The 24,346-nt window shown below is 33.8% G+C and overlaps 1 protein-coding gene across 2 annotated transcripts in view; it reads right to left on the bottom strand.

Moving 5' to 3' along the window:
• The window catches only part of LOC142337327 (uncharacterized), a 47,576-nt gene extending 30,301 nt beyond the window's left edge, over window positions 1–17,275 (bottom strand). The window contains exons 1-3 of one of the 2 annotated variants that reach the window (XM_075386534.1): window positions 16,975–17,275; window positions 10,236–10,379; window positions 5,652–5,711 (exon numbers count right to left, since the gene is read on the bottom strand). In XM_075386534.1, coding sequence (XP_075242649.1) covers window positions 5,652–5,711; window positions 10,236–10,379; window positions 16,975–17,142 — 372 coding nt within the window. In that variant the 5' untranslated portion in view covers window positions 17,143–17,275. Of the gene's footprint in view, window positions 1–5,651; window positions 5,712–10,202; window positions 10,380–16,974 lie in introns of both variants that reach the window. The other variant, XM_075386533.1, reaches the window with a different exon arrangement.
• Window positions 17,276–24,346: the final 7,071 nt, after the last annotated feature.

A 24,346-nucleotide genomic window follows, 5' to 3' on the forward strand; every position in this document is an offset into this window, starting at 1 on the left:
ACTGAAGCTCTAAACAAAAGATGGTAGAGATGATTTAAATAATATGTATGAAAATAATCAAAAATTTAAAATAATCAAAGATGAAATTATAAATTTTATTAGAGATGAAACTGAATTGAGTAATGAAAAAATTTTAGATAAAAGATATAAACATAATACTCTTAATAAGTTAGGTACGGAATCATTAGCTAAGTTTGCTTCAAAGTGTTCTAGCTCTAGCTCTAGCTCTAAATTTAGCTCTATCTTTAGCTCTAGCTCTAGCTCTAATCTGCGAAGCAGTTTCACTGATTCTATTTCTGATTCCAATTCTAATCTGCGAAGCAGTTGGGGAAACAAGGGCGAAGCCCCTTGGCATGCCATGGACAGAGTTCGTTCACTGATTCTAATTCTAATCTGCGAAGCAGTTTCACTGATTCTAATTCTGATTCTATTTCTAATTCTGATTTTATTTCTAATTCTAATTCTAATTCTGATTCTAACTCTAATTCTGATTCAAATATGCAAAGCAATTGTAGGGCCAATGGCGAGAGTCCTCATATAGAATTTGATATAACAAATAAATATTGTAATCGATGTAGAGTTATGAAACAAATAACATGTTTTGATAAAAAGAAGTCAATATGTAAAGAATGTAATTCAACTAAAGTTAAGTGTGAATATTGACCTTCGATTATTTGCTTTAGTGGGTTAAGGAGCCATATAAAAAGTTCTCATAAGGATATAGATCTAACTAAGGGTGTTCATCCTGTTAAAGAAGAATCAGAGCATTATAAATTTTGTTTATTATATTATAAATTAATAGCCAAAGGTGTAGATATAGATAAATTATTAGAAGACTAACCTTATCTCTAGCCTTAATTTTAATAAAATTTTCGAAAAAGTTAAGTGATGAGCGCATATCCGCATGCGCGTTGTCTCCCTACTCTGAATAATGCGCAACAATGCTGAGCGCATGGTATGCGTGAAAATGCGGGTTTGTCTTATTTTTGCCAATTTTAATGCTATACATGAAGGTAAAACTAAATATGTAAAAAATTATACTATTGATAGTAATAGGCATCATTTAGAAACTAAGGAACAGTATCAGATAACCATAGATCCATTCGATGATAAAGGCATTAGAGATATTAATGGTAAATTTAGATTGTATGAAAGAAACAGAGAAAATATATAAATTTGTTTTTATTTTTATTGTTCTTTTAGAGTAAAATAACAAGAAATATGAATTTTTTGGAAAATATTAGTAAAAATAAGCTTAATTTAAAAAATGTAAAAAATGGCAAATTTATGCATGGATGGAGTTATTTTACATATTATTATTGTTTTTTAAAGTAAAATAACAAGAAATATTAAGTTAAAGAAATTATTAGCAAAAGTAAGCTTAATTTAACAAATGAAAAAAATTGCAAATTTAAGCATGGATGGAGATATTTTACATATTATTATTGTTTTTTAGAGTTAAATAACAAGAAATATTAAATTTTCGAAAGTATTAGTAAAATTAAGCTTAATTTAATAAGTGAAAAAAATTGCAAATTTAAGCATGGATTGAGTTGGCTCCCTTATGCGGAGGCACCCATATACACATTACTATGATCCTGTGCACGTACTCACTATTAGAAGATACAGGAAACTAACTCCTAAAGATAATTTTCCATATATATGGCATCTCTTTTGAAAATAATGGAATACAACGTAAAACTTGCAAAAGGCGATAAAAATTGACAAGATAAATATTCTTGAGTTGTTCATTTATTTTTTTATTTGAAATGACAAACCAATCTAGAATTTAAAAAACGCAGGCAGAATTTTTCTAAATATGCTCAAAAATCCGCAACATCCACAGTCCAGGACATCATTTGAAAAATTCAAGAAATATAATTACGAAAAATTAGTCTCACAAATCGTTTGCTTTCGCAAAAATGAGTGTTTCGTAACTAGTTGTCAAAAGATCAACCTGCACAGTTTTATGTGTCTTTTTTGCTGTTATTAGGCTAATCAATACAGCCAAAACAAGAAATTGTAACGTATTTGCTCAAAAATAACAGCAATTTTTTGTGTGAACTAAATTAGACTTCCAAATTACTTTTGAAAATTTTTTAAGGTTTTCTTTGAGTTGAGCTTAGAAAAATTCAAAAACTATTAAATTAGAGGTATTTGTTGAAAACTTTAGAATACTTGAGTTGTTTTAGTCAATTTAAACACATTTAAAACAGTAAGGTTCCTCTCTTTAAAAATTTAGAAGCTTTAAATTGCTTTTTACAAAAAAAAATCAATCGGTGTTCATCATTATTGTCAATTGAGTAGATTAAATGAATGCTGCCTCAAAAGTACTTAGTTTTTTCCAAAAGGGTGATTTTTTCAAATGCCTAGAGTTGTTCCTTATTTTGAATCATTTATTGAGATGTTTTATCTAGATGTTTATCACTGCTATTCATCTTTATAAAATTTTCAGATACACTCAATCTGGAAAACAGAACAGAAGAACAATGTTTGGCGGTATAATTTTACATATTAATAATATTTAGAATAATAATTTTACATATTATTATTGTTTTTTAGAGTAAAAAGACAAGAAATATTAAGTTATTATTAGTAATAGTAAGATTTATTAGTAATATTAGTAATAGTAAGAATTATTAGTAATATTAGTAATAGTAAGAATTATTAGTAAAAGTAAGCTTAATTTAATAAATGAAAAAATTTGCAAATTTAAGCATAGATGGAGTTATTTTACATATTATTATTGTTTTTTAGAGCTAAATAACAAGAAATAATAATTTTTGAAAATATTAGTTAAAGTAAGCTTAATTTAATAAGTGAAAAAATTTGCAAATTTAAGCATGGATTGAATTGGCTCCTTTATCCCCATATAAACACGACTGATCATAGGTCTATAGTGACATTACTCTAGATTCATTTTTACATACTTTCTTGCAAAAGCAGGCTGTAGATAATGTGCAATTAATCACGTCGATCGATAAATCATCTGTTCGTGAGAAAACAAAAACACTACTTCATTTAATTTCTCTCCCCCCCCCCCCGAAAAATAAAAATTCTGAAACCTAACGTTGCATATTGAAAAAATTTCTTAACAATTTTTCCAATATAATTGATACGAAGTATCATCCTGTACCCAAAGTTGTAGACAAGCTCTAGACATCTAATCAAAAAAGTTTCACTGGCTTTAAAATCTATCAGGTACTAAACCGCATTGGAACTCAATCGAAGATCCTAAAAAGGAGTTGAAGCATTGGATCTTATTTGATTTTTATTATTTATATTCACGTGAGAAGAGATTTCACAGTGGAGCGACTACTCCTCAAGAAATATAAAATCACTAGGAGCATAATTGTGAGTCGACAGGCAGGATATTTCACTGGCCTACCTTTACCTATAATGCGATAACGACCAAATTGACGGAATAAATTTCTCTTATATAAGCTATTATATTTACGTATTTAAATACAATCAATTTGTTGGAGAACAGTTCAATAATTAACCATCTGGTTATTAAGAACTATCTGTTTTCCTGAGTTTACATGTTTGTGAGTCGGCATCTGTTAATGAATTATGTTGGGATGGGGGATGCTTAGGACAATTTTGATTGTGTATTATTAAAGTAACATTAAATTTGATTTGTTTTGTTTCGCTTGTTTTGTTGCTATAAAAGGTTTTGAGAAGTCGACTACTTCCGTCAGGTTTTGAAAATAATTGTGTTTTTGTTTTGCCGGCATTTTCCTCGAAATTGATCAAAATTAACTTGTCCTTGACATCGCCGGAGATTGTTTTATCGAGAGGTTTTATCTAGATGTTTATCACTGCTATTCATCTTTATAAAATTTTCAGATACACTCAATCTGGAAAACAGAACAGAAGAACAATGTTTGGCGGAACAGTGATCAATTGTCGTTCGCCAAAAATTTTAATCTGAAAAATTGGTAAGAGAGAAAAGCATCTCCAGAGTTTTATTGCATTCCCAAAACAAATCGTTTGCACGTTTAATTATTTTCTAGAGTTTACCAGAGATATACTCAAACGTATATAAGTAAAAAGAACAAAAAGAATAAAGAAATGAAATAAAAAATTAAAAGAGGAAAAAAAGAAATTTCTTAGCCACATTTTTAGAAATAAGTTGCTGGTTGATAAAACGAAAGCATTAATTGATATAAAATAAGTTGATACATATTTTTATCATTGAAAAGAACAAACAGAAAAGGGCAGATAAAACATAAAAAAATAAAGTATATGCAAAATGTTCAAAAATGCCAACAGTTGGCTAAACAATTATGTGCTAAGTTTTTACATTTAAGTTTTTTTTCGAAGTAATTTAAGTTAGTTCCACCTGGATTGTTTGCAAAAAGTCAGCAATATGTGTGACCAAAAGAAAATAGTAAGCGCATAAAAATAAAAATAATAAATTTGTTGGATTATGTTACAACCAATATATCGCGTACGTCAATTAGGCTAGAAGCCTGTTTTCAGACGCCGTACAACGCCGCAGAGAGCATTTAGTACTCACCCATTTTTTGAACACTTTTCAAAAATGGATGTTTCTTTTATAATTTGATTCTATGTAAAATTGACCAAAAGTTTTGGGAAAAATTTAGAGCTTAAGATAGAGCTGAAAAATAAATATTGAGGGTGGTAGGTCAATGCGGTTAAAAAAAGAGTGACATCAAAACAAATAATGATTTTTATTATTTAATTTATCCAAATGTTTTTGAAGATATCATTAATAAAACGAAATGTATCTAAATTTAGATTGTGAACGTAAGTTTTGCAACTAACTAAAATAAAAGAATAATTCATATTTAAATATATCATTTTCAACTGAGAAAAAAGTAGTTCGATTATTTCAATGACTTGTTATTGACGAAAAAGAATAAATACACATGTAAAACGGAAACTTGACCAAAAATTTTTTTCTTGAACGGACGCTTCTGAGGAAACTACTGCATAGATTTGCAAATCACGATTGTTTTTACATCTCGATGGACAAAAATGAGAATGACATGTTTGCTTTAACGAAGTCATTCATTGCCATCTAAACCGAACTATTGATCCTAAGATGGCTCTGTTGCACTGCCACTATAATTGTTGCCCTATAATAGTTAAATTAATCCTACTCCAATCCATTTTTTTATGAAGAAAGCGAATGCACAAAAACTAGAATCATATTTTCTTCATAAAAAGTCTTTGATGTTGCAATAAATGATGAACAATTATGCAAAAAGTAGTTGGTTTTTGTGTTTTTTTTTCAGAAAACGCTAATGTTCCTTGTCATAATGTACACACATCAGGTAATTTCAATTTAGCCGCAAATAAATTTTGGGAATCATTTTGGAAAAAGAAATCAAAAATTTATTTCCAAAATAATCAAGAAAATTTGATTTGTGATTTGTTCATGATTTGAAAATCCAGCGAATGACAATTTCCGCATTACATTTTCTTATTTCTGCTTCTCTTTGATTTTTTGGAATTAGGTAGATTTATATTTCGTTTTTTTTTGGACCTTGAAGCCCAAGATAGATCTTATTGCTCAATATTGTTTTAAGATATTTTTTTGTCAGTTGCTTCTTTGCAAAGGTGAAATTTGGTGCTAAATGACAGACGTTGAGTGAACGTATCCAACTATAAGGATCCCTCACCTTGATATCTTCAGGTTCAATGAAGTTGCTCCTGTTCGTGTCAAAGTTGAGGAACGCAATCTAAAAAAAGTCAAATTATAATCATTGTTCTAAAAAGATTAAAGAGTTCTGCTGAATAATTTCTATGTGCATTGCAAAAAAAAATGTTTTTTTTTCGCTGTCAATATAAGTTATTTATAACCTCAGCATGTTAAAAAGCCAGTAATTTCTCATTAATTTAATCGTATTAACTTCATCGTATGCTCCGCTAAAAAACAAGTGAAAATCATCATTATAGTTTAATCCAAGCCAGTGCACTAGAGAATAAAAGTTACAACAAGCAAGTTGTCTGGAAGTGGATAAATTTACAAGATAGGGTGCAAATTTATGCTGCGTTAGGTAACATGGAGAAACAAAACTTAGAGACATTTAAAGGTTTTGAAAAAATAGGCCTGGTCTTTAACAGTTTTGTCCAGTTATAGTTTTGCTACAAACAGACATTGCACCAAACAGTTGCAAAAGTTTTCCCAAATTTCAGAATTATTCTTGAAATATTTTTCTTATTTTCAATATAACGTTAGCTTCAAGGATTAACGATCTAAAAGTCTTCCGGCGCCACATGAAGTATTTAGGAGTCCTGATTACAGCTTCTTCTTCGGAAAGCTTGAGGGCAAACTGAATTTTGTGATAGAACAAATTAATTTTCTGAAAGACTGTAACAATTTTGCTATCTTGAAAAAAATCAAAAAGGAGTAAATGTCATGTATGAAAAATGGAATTCCAGCTTTTTCATAATAATTGAGTTGAAAAAAAAGTGTGAGAACCCTGAGCAGAGTTCCCTGGAGATAACGCAATTGGGTGATAAATTAGCAGAAGTATATTTCGTCTTGCCTAACTATATTATTTGACCTTTAAGTCTTCAAGTTTATCGGAGAAATTTTTGATAAAATATTTCTTTGCAAGGCAACAAAAATTGGCATTGTTGTTTATATATTGTGTTCTAAATATTGTGTTCTACAGAAGAAAAACAGATTGCACTGATAAAAACATTGAAAATAAAATCTCATTGAACATAGTTTTTGTTTACCTGACTGCGTTCAGAGAAATTTCAAAAAAGAAGAGTCAAAGTTCGTTGGAGTTAGCGAGAAACATAGAAAGGCGGCTACTTTGAGTAGAAACTGAAGAAGAAAATTAATAATTAATGATTAGGTTTGCTCTAGATTTTGTGCGATTAAGTTTTGAAACAGCCTGCTAGTTATGATGATTTCAAACCTCTTGTACAAAACAATTGAGACTAGGCAAATATTGGGCATAACTGTATATATGCTCTGTCGCTCCACTTATAAAAAATAGTCGGTGTGCATGGTGATCGGTATTGTGCATAGTGATATTGGCAGTCAAATATTTATTTCAGGCATCTCGTACATAAAGAGGAGCAACAGCCTTTCAAGATGAACAACAGCCTTTCAATTTTATAGGCTAACCTTTTAAAAGTTTATTTAACGCAGAAAAAGATGTTCGCGTTTGAATGAAAATATGGCGCCAGCAAAAAATGAGAATTAATTGGAAACACGTAGAGCCGACTGCATTATTTTTTGCATTCATCAATTTAATTTAAAATATAATGTGTAATCTAATCTTTTAAAAAAGACATAAACAGCTTGATAAAACAATGAAAAAGCATATTATACAATAAAATGCAAAAACACTTATTCAAAATGAGACACTTCTAAACAAAAAAATCATAAAAACTTCCTTGTATGAAAAATAGTTAATGTTTAGGTATCCAAATTTTGCTAAAAAGTACTTTTCACCAAAGAAATAAGACAAAAAGTTGAACCTAATATTTATCATTTTTTATTCACGAAACAAAGCAATTGCGTTTGGGGAAAAGTGATTAAACTTCTCGCAAACCTATCGAAACGCTTCTTTTTTAATATCTTTGAAAAATTGTGGCCGTCTAGAAATTAAAAAAAATATCTTTGTGTTCGAAAACTGTAGATTCTTGTTGCAGACCACAGCACAAAATTCGGCCACATTCTGAGAAATTACGTCTCATCAGCAAGCTGTTGTGGGTTCATTAATTTTCAAACCTTATGTCGACTATTTCAGTAAAATTAAAAAAAATTAATTGATGCTTTTGCATGTCAATTAAATGTTATGCAAAATGCGAAATATAATATTAAGTGTTGACATAAGATACATTAAACCAAACAAAGAAGACGTGCATATGAGTTAGAGGAAAGTAGAGCGGAGGAAACAGTACTGATGATAGTTAGAAAAATATCAAATTTAGAATTTTGTTACTCAGAAGTTATTTTCGATGAGCAAATTGTAGATGCTTATGTTTAATTATTGATGTAAAATTTAAAAACTATAAATAAAATGACGTCACTTGAGTCGTCTTCGAATGTCTGAAAACAAAAAAAATTCAATCAAACTATTTTTGGTGCATTTAAAAAGAGTTACTGAACAAAAACCACAACAATTTCATTCCTTTGATAGAACAAAAACTAGACTAACTTTTCTTCGAAAAATACAATTCCTTGTATTTATCTTACCGCAGACTTTCTTCGATAATCGAAAATTCTTCCGCCTGGACTCCTCTTACCAAAGTTTAGTTGAACATGTTTTAGAAATTTATAAAACAAAATTGGAGACAAGAAGTATAGGTAACCTTACTAAGTGTTTTTCACCATAAAAAAAAACGCAATGATGAAAAAAAGTAATTATCTAAATATTTTGTTCGAAAATAAGCAACACATTCAATTACAAGCTAGAACGAAACATCGAAGTTGCAATTGACTTAAACTAAATGGATGTAATAGATGATTGTAATCTGCCTTTGCGTGTATAAGAACTTTATGGACAATTATTCCTCTCAACATTGGATCAAAACTATAGATACGTTTTTGTTTTGGGTTGCCTTTTATCTGCAATATGGAAACGCTAACTAAAAAATAGATTTTTTTCGACAGAACGTAAATCAAATGCTATTGATGCATTTGCAGGACATGAGCGTTTTTACGCTAACGTTTTTTTTTTCATGCTTGATTGCAGCTTACTTTGCCCTTGCTTACACTTAAAACCAAAAATAGGAAAAAACCCGCATGGATGAACAAAATTACGGCTATGAAAAAACACAGCCATACAAATACGTTTTTAGTGGAAACATAGCTCAGGAAGCAATTTTTAGTAAGCTTTTACACTTACTATAATTAGCATCTATGGTAACATTTTTTGCTTGGAATTTTCAACAAAAATTTAATGTGAATTCATGGGTTCGCCAAGTTAACCCATTATAAAAAACATTACTAATTCGCATATAACTTCAATATAATTTTCCTTAGTCTTCAATTAACGAGTGGTGAACTTCAGCGACGCCTGGGAAATATATGGTTCTCTGAAATTTGTGCCCTAATTTTCATTAATTGTTTTTAGTCTGATGATGATCTCTGTGAGTTCCTGAAACAAATTAAACGAAATAATCTCTTCGCTGCTGGAGCCTTGCACCTAAAATTTGCCTTGAATTTAAAAATGTATAGTTCATGAAGAGAAAATGCTTACCGCTCTGTTTTTTTTGCTCTATGAACTATTTCTGTAGATTTTTTTTTAAAAAAATCAGGCTTAATTAGCTAAACCAAGCGCACTTGATGTTCTTGATAAGAAGAAAATGAAATGATGACAACGAGCGACAAGCAATTGTTTTTTCTATATCATTACCGGTTTATATTAGGTCACTGAATTCATTTTTAATTGTCTTGTTGAGATACCACTATTTTTCAAGGCTCTGCTTTGATTTATTTAGCCATTATGTGCACCTCCCCTTTGGCCGAAGCCTCAGGTATTTAGTCATCAGACCTTTAGAGGAATTAATTCCAAGTCATGAAGACCAGAGCATCGGTGCTAAGACCATCGGTGCAAAAGTGGTTGTTGGCGGGACCCTGTGAACAAAAGTGGCTCTTGTAGTCATGTCTCGATGACTTCAACTGTTGGAAATGTCTCCAATATGCAAAAGATAGCCATTATGTAATTTTTAGGACACTTTTAAGAACTCAAATGACTCAAAGTTTTGAAAAATTTCGACCGCAACTGTCCCTTTTTTCAGTTTGTTGAACATTTGAATGGAAAGTTCTCTTGGGCTCGTTCTAATTAAACTGTAAACAAATTGCAACAGTCCTGACACTTCTTCAGTTCATTTTTCAAACTCTTCTGTTGAAAGCGAGATGGTCTAGATAGCAAAATGTTGAAAAAACATAGCAAGTAAGTTTTCAACAAAAATTTTACGAGTAAAATTTTTAATTGTTACTGGGGTTGCACGCTCTAAAACGTTTTTAGTTTTTTTCATAATTCTTGAAAATATTAGTGCCAGAAGAATGAATATCCATCCAGAAGAAATAAATTATTTTCTAAGTGATTAGGATTACAGGACTATACTTCATACTAACGCCCTTGTTGGTGACAATTTCAAGCAACGTATACTAATTTTTTTCCAAAAAAACTAATACTGTTTCATTGACATGCTGATTATAAATTAATCAAGTTCTGATGACAACTGGTTAAATTTCCCACATGTGGTGTGAGACTATTTGCAGATGGAAATACCCATAGATCGTCCAGATCCTCAATGTCGTCAGAGGTTGTGACAATGTTATTTTTGAGTACGATCAGAAAGTCATCAAAATCCAGTGACTTCTGGGCTGTCGTCATATCTCGCAATACGACAGTTATTTGCTTCTTACTCAGCTTCTAAAACGAAATTGTTAGTAGAGGTCAGCTAAAATAACCGAAATAATTTTGGTTGTAAATTGACAAAATAAAAAAACACAAATCTATTATTTCAAAGATCTGTAAAAATTAACAAGTGATTATTTGAAGAGAAGCCGGCGGCGAACAATAGTACCTAATAGAACAAAGCATGATGAAATATAATTCCGTTAATACGCGAATTTAAATTATATGCAGTTGAGAATTATTATAACAATGTACTTGAAGGTGACGTCTCATTAAATAGACGTACCTAAATATAGAACCTAATTTCGACATATTCTAATTCTAGATTATATGTTTTACCGCATCTGGCCATGCCTCACGGGAAAGGGCCAAGCCTCGGCAGTCCGTGGGAATTGATATGAATCTGTCACAACCGAACGTTTACAAATTCTAGCATGGGTTTCTCCGAGGTTACGTGATCAAAACACACGGATTTGTGAACTAAACTTGCAAACATTCTTAAGCGTTTCTCAAGTCTGTGTTTTGAGGCGTTACTTACATGCGCAAATATAATTTGAACGCTTTTACGTTTGGCTTTTGCGAATTACATTTTCGCGTTTTTTTAATTCTTTAATCTGTTCAAAATTGCTATCTTAGGTGAAAATCACAATGGAAAAAATTTTGAAGAAAACGTTGAATGATTTGTTAGTCTCAGAGCATGAAACAATCATTTGAATAGTAAGAACAAGTTTTTGTAAACCACATCCTGCAACTCCAGGACCCATCTTAAAACCCCTTCCTTTTTGTCTTCGAAATTAAATTCCGGGTTGGATATGTAAAGGCAGATTATCCAGATTATCGAGTTCAGGCCGTGGCAGCTCGTCAAAAGTGGTTGGATCCAAACTTTACGGCCCACCCGGAGCCCCCTCGTCCTCCCTTTCGCCTTTCAGATCATCGAAACATACGATTCATGGAGCAGTTTGCTTATTGAATCGTTATCGCGTATTGACCATGAAATACACCTAAGAGATAAGGAACCTTCAGTTCATCTGGTTCAGTTTGAAACAAACCACAACATAATTGATAATTCATCCCCCTACTCAATATTTTCTAAAAATCAGTAAAAAGTTCCAGTTTCTATATCTCCTGTCAGAAGTATTTCACAGGAACAAAATCAATAGAAGTTCAGGATGGAGCGTTTTGTCAGACACCTCAACTGGTTTAACACAGAAGATAAATAAACTGAATTTCAAAGATTAAATATCTCGTTTCCTGATTCCAGTTGGAACTATCCTTCTTTATCCCCACAGAAAAAATAAACTATACAAAGTCTCCATCTTGGAGCGCGACTTGGTCAGGTTCAAAGTGAGGTACGGTACTTGCAGTGGGATCCACACTACGATGAATGGGAGCGCTCTAAACCAATTTGGGGATATTCACAATTCACTCAACTTTTTTCAATAGTGAAAAAGATACCGAAAGATCTATCTGCGCACGTAGACGAATTGGTTATTTCAAAACTAATTCCAAAAAATTCCATTGATCCGCTACATCCCCGTGAAGTTTGGTATGCCATCATTTGGGATTATTACGTCAATCATAGAGGATTGCATCTCAAATCCAGATTGTGTTGATAACTGGAAGAAGTTTTTGCATATAGTGAATGTCTGTTGCGTGCTTCCAACAGAGGGGGTAAAAGAAACAAAAAATGCCGCAGGATAGCTCAATCATGAAAAGAATTGAGCGACGGAAATCGGCTGATTAGGCTGCCCTTTGGTTTCAGTATGAAGCGGTTTCAATGAAGCAAGCAAAAGTTAAACGCAACGGCACAAAGGAAGCTCTTGCCTCCCGAGCAAGAAAATTTTGTCTTCAAGGACAATTGGTTGGGCGGTAGAGATATTTTTCTTCAACGGGAACAGCACTCAACAACAGAAAAGCCCTCAGTGAACCCGAAAAATTGCATCTAGGGGATAACCGAATTCTTTATTCGATGAAAGACTACAGTTTCGCCTGCTTTTCAAATCGATGAAGCAACAATCTTTTGACAACTTCAGTCTTTCAGTCTTTTTCGAATTTCACAGCAGTTGCGCCGTCTAAAATCTACCCAAAGTTTTTCTTCCACAAAATCAATTATTCAATTTTCGATCAATTTCAGCAAGCCGAGCATTGATTTCCCTGATTAATTTAGCAAAATTGGCCAGCAGAGGCCAGCTCTAAAGCTTCGTTGCTCCAGATTTTGTAGCACTACATTAACAGCATTGAAAACAAAAAGAAAACTGTTTTGAGATCTATTGCTGCGGGTAAATATATTCTGCGTCTCGCCGCCAAGTGCATTTCAAAACAAGGAATCTTCGAGGTCTTTGAATTGTTTCAAGCAAAGCACTTGGGATTTGCTATCAGGGAGGATCCGAGAGCATAAAGCATACCACAAAAAAACTTTCGAAGAAAAGGAAGAGAACATAAAGCGGGGCATATTTCAAATTGATTTCAGAAGCGCATTTAATTCGCTGAAGCGCAATCATTTCCTCGGCTCAACAACAAATTGGATGTGTAGTATATTGTCTTTTGCATCTTTTTGTGACTTGAAGCACTATGATGAGTTCTTCAACAGCTCAACTGTTGACAGTCAGTCATCAATGCAACAAGGAGATCCACTGGGTCCACTTTTGTTTTCACTGTTCGTCTGGCCTCTTATTGACGAAATTGAAAACAAATCACCAAAATCTCCCAACATTGCTTGTATCTCGGAGTTAATGCAGGTGCCGAGATCAAACTTTGTAAAGTGTAGGAAATTCTCACAGAGATAAATTTGGTTTAGAATTCAGGAAGGATAAGTGCGAGCTATGGTCAATCGAAAGCATGACAAAAGTTGACAGTTTGATGAAGAGGAACTGTGTAGATGGAATAGAAATTTTAGGAGCTGTCATATGATCTGGTGCTTTTGTTTCTTCTTGTTTAACTAAACGCGTTAAAAATTAGAGGCATTTCCAAATAATTTAGCATATATGGACGATCCACAATGTGCCGTTGGCATTTTGAGTTTTTGTCTTGGTACCCCCGAAATGGTCTACACTTTGCGATGCATTTTCCCAGATGACGAATAAAAGGAAATTCTGAGAAAATTCGATTAGTTTAAGCGTGCAATCTTTGAAGGTTTTCTTGTAGTTTTGATTTCAGTTCCCTCTTGGGACCGCGCATGCCTCCCAATTAAAAAAAACCGGTGTAGAAATAAGTGTAACAGGTGTAGACGATCAGCAGATCAAGTTCAGGTTGAATACGTTGGCTCCACTTTCCAATCCTCTGTTCTTGTAGAAAAACTAACAGGTTATAATCCAACTGAGGACATCTCCTTTGTTAAGGCAATTGAAGAACTGGGCAAATTGCGACGAAATATCCCTCTCAAAGAAAAGTTCAGGAAGAACTTGATAATTCTTACGGTAACTTGCTACAAAAACGAAATTTTAATGGAGAAAAAAATCGTTTGCAGTCTCTTTCTCTGCCGCAGTTTGGTGCCTCGTTATCCGCAGCCCCCATTCCAGCTCTGGGACTACAACTATCTCCCAATGAGTTCCGTGTTGCTCTTAAGTACCGAATGGGTGCTAAATTGAACGAAAGCGAGATAATTGTTTTTGTAAATCTGGGACGCTACAAGTAATGGGTGACCGTGCCCTGTCATGCTTTGTTCGGGATGATATGATCTCTTGTCATGATAGTATATGAGACAACATTATAGCAACTTGCTCGGGAGCTCTTTTGTCTGCCATCTGTGAAAAGAAGAGTTTACTACACGACTATAACTCAAGATCGGACGATATTTTCCTACCTGTATGGAATGCCGGTCAACCAGCAACATTAGACGTTACCATTAGGAAGTACGAACAGTACGCCAAGAAGAATAGTGAAGTCACATTCAATTCATTCCTCTGGTTTTCGAGTTGTTTGGGCGATTCTCAGCGAAAGTTCGTAAGACCCTCGAAGAAATCGCTACTCTGGCTGATAACAGAAGTCTGCAGAGGGCGATTTTGTCTTTACTTTTCAGTAGGTTATCTCAATCAGTCTCTGTTGCAGCAATTCGGGGGTCCGCAATCATTCTCCTTGCAAGGCATACGAGATTATAGTCACATATGATACGCTAGCCAATGTTTGAATCCTCGCCCATGCAGTTAAGAGTATCCCAATTGAAACTCAAATTGTAGGGGTTCCACTATACCAATTGACAAACTGATTGTGTGAGTTTTATTATTCCACATGAAGTTCCGATTGTGTGAATTTTACTAGTCCAATTGAAAACCAGATTGCGCGGATTTTTCATTCACATAATAAATCATCATCCCAGTGATGAAGGGCCATTAATCCAAGTGTTGCTGTGATTCCAAACCTGGATTATAACTTTAAACTGATAACTTATATAGCAATGGCATGTCAATGAGTTAAAAAGGTCGACTGAGATTATTTTACAAAGCCATATGTTAATTGAATTTGGCATTTAAAAAACAAGAGAAAAAAATGATTTATAACGTGGGAACTTTTAAAACTTTTTTTCACGAAGAAAACAATTCAAAATTCTTTTCCTGAAAGTGATTTTTGAAGAAAATTGATGTCTTTAATTTTATACTTAAATGATTTGAAATTTTTTATTGTTTTTGTTTCAAGTATAATTAACCACCTGGATAGAATTTTAATTTACTTGTTTCAAAATAAAGCAACGTTGTGTTGCATGGGTTGTGATCATTGCCCATTTTGGGGTGCACGGTTGCACACAGCAGTTCTCAAAATTGTCAAAGGCCGTCAATTATATGATTTCTAAACAAAGCATTATCAAAAAAAGTCATTTCGCTCAGATTAACTGAAATAAACATACACAACGCTTTTCACGAGATTGTTTTTCATTGCTATGTACAACAGATTTTAACAGAATAATGTTGCTGCGCAATAGTTAAAAACCAACGTTGCAAAAAATGCCTAAATCAAAAGTATTTGTATTTTTTCAAATTGGAGATTTACACGGCATAATATGTGACGGAATACAAACAAAGTGCTTTGAGAAAATAATGAATGAAAGAACATTTTTTTGCTTCTAAATCAGAAAAATTTGACACAACTATTATTTGATTTTTTTGTTCCAGAAATTTTAATGAAAAGTTGGCTAACTGAATGTTGACGCAGTCAGAAGGAATTTTTTATGGAAGTTTTATTTTGATCAGATATTTGAATAAATTCGATCTGTTTTGGTCATATTTTGCTATTGAAATCCCTATACGGATTTCATTAGAAAAACATCACCAAAAAAGATTTAAAAAATTTTCAAACCTGTAAAAAAGTTTTACAAAAATTTATTTTTTGACTGAATCAAATTTCATTTAGCCCTTTTTTTTAAAGTTTCAATACAAAAAAAGTATTTGAATAATATTTTATTTATACAGCTTCGACAAACAAATAGTTGTTTTGGAAAATAGTTGTTTAGCCCATACCCAACAGAGGAGCTCCTTAAAAGAAGTCAGTATTTCCAAACAATTGATTGCACCAGAGTCTATAATATTTCATTTTCTAACATTTACGCTGTCTAGAAACACAATTGAATTTACAAAAGACACAACAAACATCCTTGAAGGCGCAAAAATCTGAACATGAGCACACACAAAAAAGTTAGTGTGTTCACGATTTCGCGATTAGACTTTCGTCAGTTGATCAAATGGATTATTTTGGGGCATATATGTACTTGAAGGATAAAAACAAGAGCTTTTCCACGATTTCACAAACAAAGATTTTAAAGCCCATAACTGGCAACGCGAGGCTTATATATATTTCAATGCCCATTCCACCGGCGAACAATAACTTTTTCCGTCTGGAACGGTCTGAACATGCCAATTTTTGACCTCGGACCTCAATTTGGGTTCAGCTCTCGCATTTTTAGGGTCTTCCCTTTACAGTCCCCAACGAATGTACAGCCCCCATTATGCTATATTTACAATAATTTGGGGTGGGGATATATGTTACATGACTACTAAACTGGGGGTAATATAATGCGAATTAAGTACAGGTGACGTGACTCTGTTTGAAGTCACAGAGAACCTTTATCGTTTATCGGGAACTGCAAAGCGGTTCGAGATGCTCCGGCAGCATTTGGAATTGACTTAATTCTGCAGAGTCACGTAACCTTCCTTAAAACGCGTAACTTTTTAAAAATAATGGGAGTTCATGGAAGTCAAAGTTTGGCTATTCATAGAGCAATTTCTGGCATTTTGACTTCTGGCACTGCCGACTTTAGGCATTTTAAAATGTGCACGTGAATGTTTCAACCCATTTCTGCTCATTTTTTCATTCACTTCTCGTTCTGGGGACAGAAAGTTCATTTAAAACACTCACGTGCGCATTTTAAAATGCCGAAAGTCTGCAGTGCCAGATGTCAAAATGCCAGAAGTTGCTACTTAGCCAGAAGTTGAATTCCGCTGACTTTCGTCATTTTAAAACGTGCGTGTTTCGCGTTTTAAGCATGGTTAAGTGACTCTGCAGAAGTCACTTCGAAATTCTGACTTAATATCTCGAACTGCTTCACAGTTCTCGATAGACGCCAGAAGTTGTCAGTGACTTCAAGCAGAGTCACTTAACCATTACTTGAAAATCAACTCACCACTCCAGCAATTGACAACAACCGTATGAGCTGATTTCTGTCTATTCTTCCATCTCTGTCCGAGTCAACCCTCTCGAAATCTTCATGCAACTTCAGTATTTGGTCAACAGTGTAATGCTCGTCTGTGTAGTGGTTTGGGTTAAAATATCTTTTAGGTGTATGAGACATCTTTATTGATAATTTCACAACCGCACGCCCCGGGTCGAGGATTTTTCCCAAAAGTAGTTTGGGTACGTATTAAGGTGTAGAATTTCAGTGACATGCTATTGTGAAAAAGGGGGAGCCTTTCCATTATACTGCCTCACCCCACCTACGCTTTTCAGGATCTATTCTGTTTTGCCCCCCCCCCCCCCAGCTTAGTGGGTTTATATCTTTTTCGCTTCCCAGGCGCACGTGCAAATTTTTTTGCATAATAACGTGCTATGCAACAACATATAATTTGCAACTGGCGGGGGGGGGGGGTAAAAACACTGGGGGGGGGGGGGGCAAAAAAAACAGAATAGATTTGCTTTTTCTTGTTATTGGGGCGATATGAACACTTCTATTGTTTGTATCAAAATTTTGGAAAGGATTGGCAAAGATTGGCGCCATTCGTTAATGAAATTTGTGATACTTTGGCCCAGCACCCAAACGAAAGTAATGAAAATTGAAGCTGATATAGATTTAAAAAATTTATTGTCAACTACTTGAAACAATTTGTTTTAGAATGAAGCATCAAAACGAACTCAATGATACTTAAAGGTCAAGTGAAGAAAATCAATAAATATTTTTCTGCTTTAATTGCAGAAAAGTTAACATGAGTTGATTTGAGTATCATTTGGATCTAATTGAAATTGATCAACTGAGCTGATTAACTGAGAAAACAGAAGCCACAAAAATAACAACACGACCTAAAACTGGCTAAGAAAACAGCTGAGAAGGATACTAACTAGAAGCTAAGCTGTTAAATCCGATTGGAACAAACCGTACTAAAAAGAGATGAATTGAAATGTCTTCGTACCACTGACAGAAACTCACAGACTGCACCCCTGCACCCAGCTGGGACTAAAACCTCTCTACAATGACAGTCGTCATATTCGTTCCTCCATTCCGTCGTCATAGTCCATCCTGTATTCCGTCGTTCTAATTCTGTCGTCATTTTTTTCAAATTAACAACTAATTTACTTTAATAACCACCCGGGTCACCACTTCTTAGTAGACATACAAGGATCATATATGGTATCATACAAATCATAACGTATTTCCTAGTACGATCCTTGTATGACTACTAAAAAATCATATATGACTACTAGGAAATCATATATGAACCTTGTATGACTACAAAGAAATCATATATGATCCTAGTATAAATACCAAGAATCATACATCTATTTTTCATAAATTTTTAACCTTTTATGTCTTTTAAAAATTTCATTCCGCGAGGACTCACTTACTTGATTCCCCGACATCAAGAGTTTGTGAGTTTGTGAGTTGTCATTGAATTTGGGACTTTGACTCTAAACTATACAATGTTACTGGGGTACAAAATCTTTATAAACATCGTGAAGGGTTTCTACTGGCTTTTCCTGATTGCTATTACTTGTCTTTGAGTACTGCTGGCTAGCCGCGTTTGCAGTTGTTATTGGAAATTGTTAGGCATGAAGGTAAGTTTTGTCAGAGAGGGTGAAGAAAGAAAGAATAGGTAAATAAAAGTGAAAGAAAAAAAAGGATTTGAATTTGAGGCAGGGCTGAGCATCAGTCAGCTATGTCTCTTTACTCGAGACAGCTGCGGAGCGTTGGGGGATCGAACTTCCGCTGTGTATTTCATATCGTGTACTGATGTGTTGCGCCAATATACACACGTTTGTGCTAGAAAATCGCCATAACGGTACAATTATCGTTCACTTTTTGTGGCTGATGAATATGTCTCGAGTTCTGAATTGAATTTGATATACATAAATTAGATACTCTAAATCATTGATTCTAAAGTTTGCCGGTTTTCATTTGTCTCGTATATTGTACGATTGCTGGGTTTTCACGCTTGAGGAGAATAACAAAATGTCTGCACGCTTTACATTCGAGAGTCCTCCTCCACATGAGAAGTTTGCTCACGGCTTGATTTGGGTGATTCCTCTCGAAAACTTCGGCGACGGAGCCAGGGATCCACGGAAGATTACCCGAAAGAAGCTTCCTCTGTTTGAGGGTTTGTTACCGGATGGACTGTCGGAGGCTTATGGAACTTGGAAGCGTCAGAAGCGTATTTTAAAGCCCAGTAAACGTCGAGAAAAATTTGGGCAAAGTTGGGCACGCAATTAAAGAGTAAGTCCAAATAAATAAAAAAAATTCAGATATTATCTGAAGCCAGCTGACACCTATAAATGCTCATTTATAAAAAGTATTTGAAAAATTTTTTGCAGAAAACCTCAAATTCTTTTTGTGAATGTATTTAAGTTTGAAAGTTATTCTTTTCGCACGCACAAAGAATCAAATGTGGAATGCAAATGCGAAGTAATAATTTATTATGTCCTCTGACTACATTATACGGGAATCTGTGGAACCAATCGGTGCTTTTTGTGTCCTATATGACCTTGTATGATTTCCAAAATGTTTCTTCAACATCAAAAGAAAATGAAGGATATACAGTTTTTAGGCATTGAGTTTTTTGTATGATCCCTGTATGATTTCTAGGAAATCATATATGATCCTTGTATGACTACAAAGAAATCATACAAATCTATGACCTTGTATGAATACTAGGAATCATATATGACCTAGTACGACTACTAATAATTGTGTATGATGAGCAACCGTAAAATGACCGTTTGGAGGATCATGCTCTTTGAAAAGTCTCAATTAATAAAAAAAACTCAACAATTGATTGAAAAACAAATTTAAAACCTTTGATGTCGCAAGGAAAACACTACCCGGGTCGAGGTTTGGACAAAAATAATGTAAATTAGCGGTGAATATTGGTGAAAAAAAACTTTTCACAGCCAAGCGCAGTCATCTTATAGCGTTAAATGCAGTGAACTTTTGTAAGATTTGCGGTTTTTAGCGGCGAAAAAACATTTTTTCTCCGCATTCCTTACAAAAAAGAAACGGATTTACACGGTTTCGAACTTCTCGCCTCCTGCATGTCAATAAATTTTTATTCCACTCCGCCATCTGCCACTTACTTCAACAATATTTCCTGTGAATTTAAGATAAGCGATGAAATTAGCGGCAAATATTTAAAAAGCTTTGAAATTTTAGCGGTCACAAATTTTTTTCACAACATACTGCTGGTAGCCGCGAAGAATTATTTTCACCGCATCCGGGTTGGCGCTTCCTTTCCTTATACAAATCATAACGTATTCCCTAGTACGATCCTTGCATGGAACCAAGGAAATTATATATGATCCTCTTATGGAGCCAAGGAAATCATATATGATCCTTGCATGAAACCGAGGAAATCAAATATGATTCTTGCATGGAACCTAGGAAATCATATATGATTCTTGAATGTAATCCGAGAAATCAAATATGATCCTTGCATGGCGCCAGGGAAATCATATATGATTTTTTCATGGAACCTAGGAAATCATATATGATTCTTGCATGAAACCGAAGAAATCATATATGATTCTTGCATGGAACCTAGGAAATCATATATGATTCTTGAATGAAATCCGGGAAACCATATATGATCCTTGCATGAAATCGAGAAAATCATTATTGATTTTTTGGGAAATCGAGGATTTAAATCACGAATAACCTCTCACGTTAACTCAAAAAACGCGGTAAAACAATTTACCTAGATTGAGCATTATTGAGCGTTATATTTGTTACGATTAGAGTCGTTTACAACTATTTTAATTTTTTGTATGAAACTTGTTTGATTACAGGGAAAACATAAAAATCATATATGACCTTGTATGATTACCGGGGATCATATATGACCTTGTATGAAATCAAGGAAAGTTTGATAATGGTCAACCCGGTTATGAACTATTTATAACAAACTTTTTGCATCCTGCATGTCAATAACTTCTTATTCCACTCCGCAATCTGTCACTTACTTCAATGATATTTCCTGTAAATATAAGATAAGGGTAGAAATTAGCGGCAAATGTTTAAAAGATTTGAAATTTAAGCGGTGACAAATTTTTTTCACAGCATACTGCTGGTAACCGCGAATAACTATTTTCACCGCAACCTGGTTGCCGCTTCCTTTCCTTATACAAATCGTAACGTATTTCCTAGTACGATCCTTGCATGGAACCACGGAAATTATATATGATCCTTGCATGGAGCCAAGGAAATAATATATGATCCTTGCATGAAACCGAAGAAATCATATATGATTCTTGCATGGAACCTAGGAAATCATATATGATTCTTGAATGTAATCCGAGAAATCAAATATGATCCTTGCATGGCGCTAAGGAAATCATATATGATCCTTGCATGAAACCGAATAAATCATATATGATTCTTGCATGGAACCTAGGAAATCATATATGATTCTTGAATGAAATCCGGGAAACCATATAAGATCCTTGCATGAAATTGAGGAAATCATTATTGATCTTTTTGGGAAATCAAGGATTTAAATCTCGAATAACCTCTCACGTTAACTCAAAAAACGCGGAAAATTAATTTATGTAGATTGAGCATTATTGTGCCTTTTAGCTGTTGCGATTAGAGTCGTTTACAACTATTTTAAGTTTTTGTTTGAAGGTTGTATGATTACGGGGAAATCATACAAATCATATATGACCTTGTATGATTACCGGGGATCATATATGACCTTGTATGAAATCAAGAAAATTTGTATGATGGGCAGTCTTTTTTAGTTTATAAGTCCGGAATAGTACATACAAATTATTTCTCCGGTACAATATTTTAAATCAAAGTTAAGGGTTCCATGCTCCGCTAAACATAAAAAACTAAATATGAATTAGCTAATTCGTCTTTTGAAATGCACATGTTCAAATTATTGGAGCAAATACTTTTTAACATATTTTGTTGATTGTTTGGAGGCTTTTCTTTCCGTATGTCAAGAAGAAGTTTATTCCATTTCATAAGGTTTTTTGTTGTGAAGAACGGTTGCTTGCTTTTATATATGCAGTTTTCTGATCTGCAATTTCTTCTCTCGGGAGATTTTCTTACCCCCTTCAACTTCTTGCCCCTTTCCCCCAGGAGTAAGTTAAAGTTATTTGTCATAGTCCATCTTATATTGCGTCATCATAGTCCAGTCTTGAGACAATTTGACAATTTGCCATCGCCATCACCCGGGCCGAGGTGTCAACGCTAAAAAACGCAAAATTATGTAAGATTGGCGTTGAATGCGTTGAATTTATGTAAGATCTACGCTTGAGCGTAGATCTTACATAATTTCAACGCGTTCAACGCCAATCTTACATAATTTTGCGTTGAAATTTGGCGTAGATCTTACATATTTAGCGTTGAATTTAGCGTAGATCTTACATAAATTCAACGCATTCAACGCCAATCTTACATATTTTGCGTTGAAATTTGGCGTAGATCTTACATATTTAGCGTTGAATTTTAGCGTAGTTCTTACATATTCAGCGTTGAATTTAGCGTAGATCTTACATAAATTCAACGCATTCAACGCCAATCTTACATAATTTTGCGTTGAATTTTGGCGTAGGTCTTACATATTTAGCGTTGAATTTTAGCGTAGATCTTACATATTTAGCGTTGAATTTAGCGTAGATCTTACATAAATTCAACGCTTTCAACACCAATCTTACATATTTTGCATAGAGTTTTGGCTTAGATCTTACAAATTTAAGGTTGAATTTTTTGAATTCCATTTGAGACCACTTTACGATTTCAAAATTTTCCAAGTTTTTTTTTCGAAAAATCAATTTCACTGTTTCGACCCCTATACTCCAAAGGTGAGTAAAAAGAAGTCAGAAAAAATCTTTTTTAGTGCTCTTTTTTAGTGCAAAATCCAATTCAGACAATTTGAAGATTTCAAATTTTTCAAGTTTTTTTTCGAAAAATTAATTTTTTTACTGTTTTTTACTGTTTTTTTTTACTGTTTACTGCACAATTGAGAAAAATGAAGTCAGCAAAAAATAACCATTTGCTCTGTTACGGTGCAAAAACCATTTCAGACCCTTTTAGGAATTCAATTTTAAATTTTTCCCAGTACTTCTCACATGATAAATGCGTTGAATACGTTGAAATTATGTAAGATCTCGGCTACATTCAACAAAAAATATGTAAGATCGAAGCTAAATTCAACGAAATATATGCAAGTTCTACGCTAAATTCAATGCAAAATATGTGAGGTCTACGCTAAAATCAACGCAAAATATGTAAGATCTACGCTTTATAATGATTGCGGCTCTTAAGGAAACCAAGGTACGGTGGCGCAATGGTAGAAGAGGCGACAAGTAAACACGAGGTCAGTGGTTCGAGTCCCATACCCAGAGTTCTACGGGTTGATTTTTTGTAAGATCAACGCTAAATTCAACGCAAAAATATGTAAGATCTACGCTAAATTCAACGCTAAATATGTAAGATCTAGGCTAAATTCAACGCTTAATATGTAAGATCAGCGGTAACTAGCGTTGACAAGTTGGAAAATTCACCGCCATTTCTTACATAATTTTGCGCTGAATGCGTTGAATTTTGTCTTTAAATTCAACGCATTCAACGCAAAATTATGTAAGATAATTGCGGTGAATTTTCCGACTTGTCAACGCTAGTTGCCGCTGATCTTACATAATTTTGGCCAAATTCCTCGGCCCGGCAAGTTTTAAAAAGGTTGATTGCTGGGCAGCTTACACAATGAGGTCTCAACTGGCCATTTAACCCCAAAATTTTGTTTCTGCTCCTAAAATATGACGTTCAATTGACATAAAATTGATAAATCGTGTGTAACTCGTTCATGAAACTTTCTTCCACGAGTCACGCCGGAAACGAGTAATGTTAGAAATTGAATAATACTAATTTTTGATAATAATTCGTCTGCAATGATTAGACATTCATAAAACAAAAAAATAATTATCGTGACATGTCGTCTAGTTTTTGGTTGCAATCCACAAGAAATGTAATTGAGTTCTCACACTATTGGCCTCTTTTCAGATGCAAAAATTCATTTCGACTTTCTGAGAATGACGAAGCTTTAGCATAAAGTACGGCTACCTAATAAAGTAAGAGAGCTTTATACTCACCGGGAAAGGTTAAACGCGCTTTTAACTTCTTGCTCCTTGTATTTTTATAGGCTCATTGGTCATTTCTTAACATGTTTCTTTTAAATCGTTGTCTTTCTATAAATTGCGGCCTAAATTAAGGGACCAGATTATTATCACCTTGAAAGAGAAGAAAGTGCTCTTTGAAAGTTTGAAAATGCAGAGGAAGGTACAAAACCAGA

Source organism: Convolutriloba macropyga, chromosome 3, assembly GCF_964194025.1.
Source record: "Convolutriloba macropyga chromosome 3, txConMacr16.3, whole genome shotgun sequence".
Lineage (NCBI taxonomy): Eukaryota > Metazoa > Xenacoelomorpha > Acoela > Convolutidae > Convolutriloba > Convolutriloba macropyga.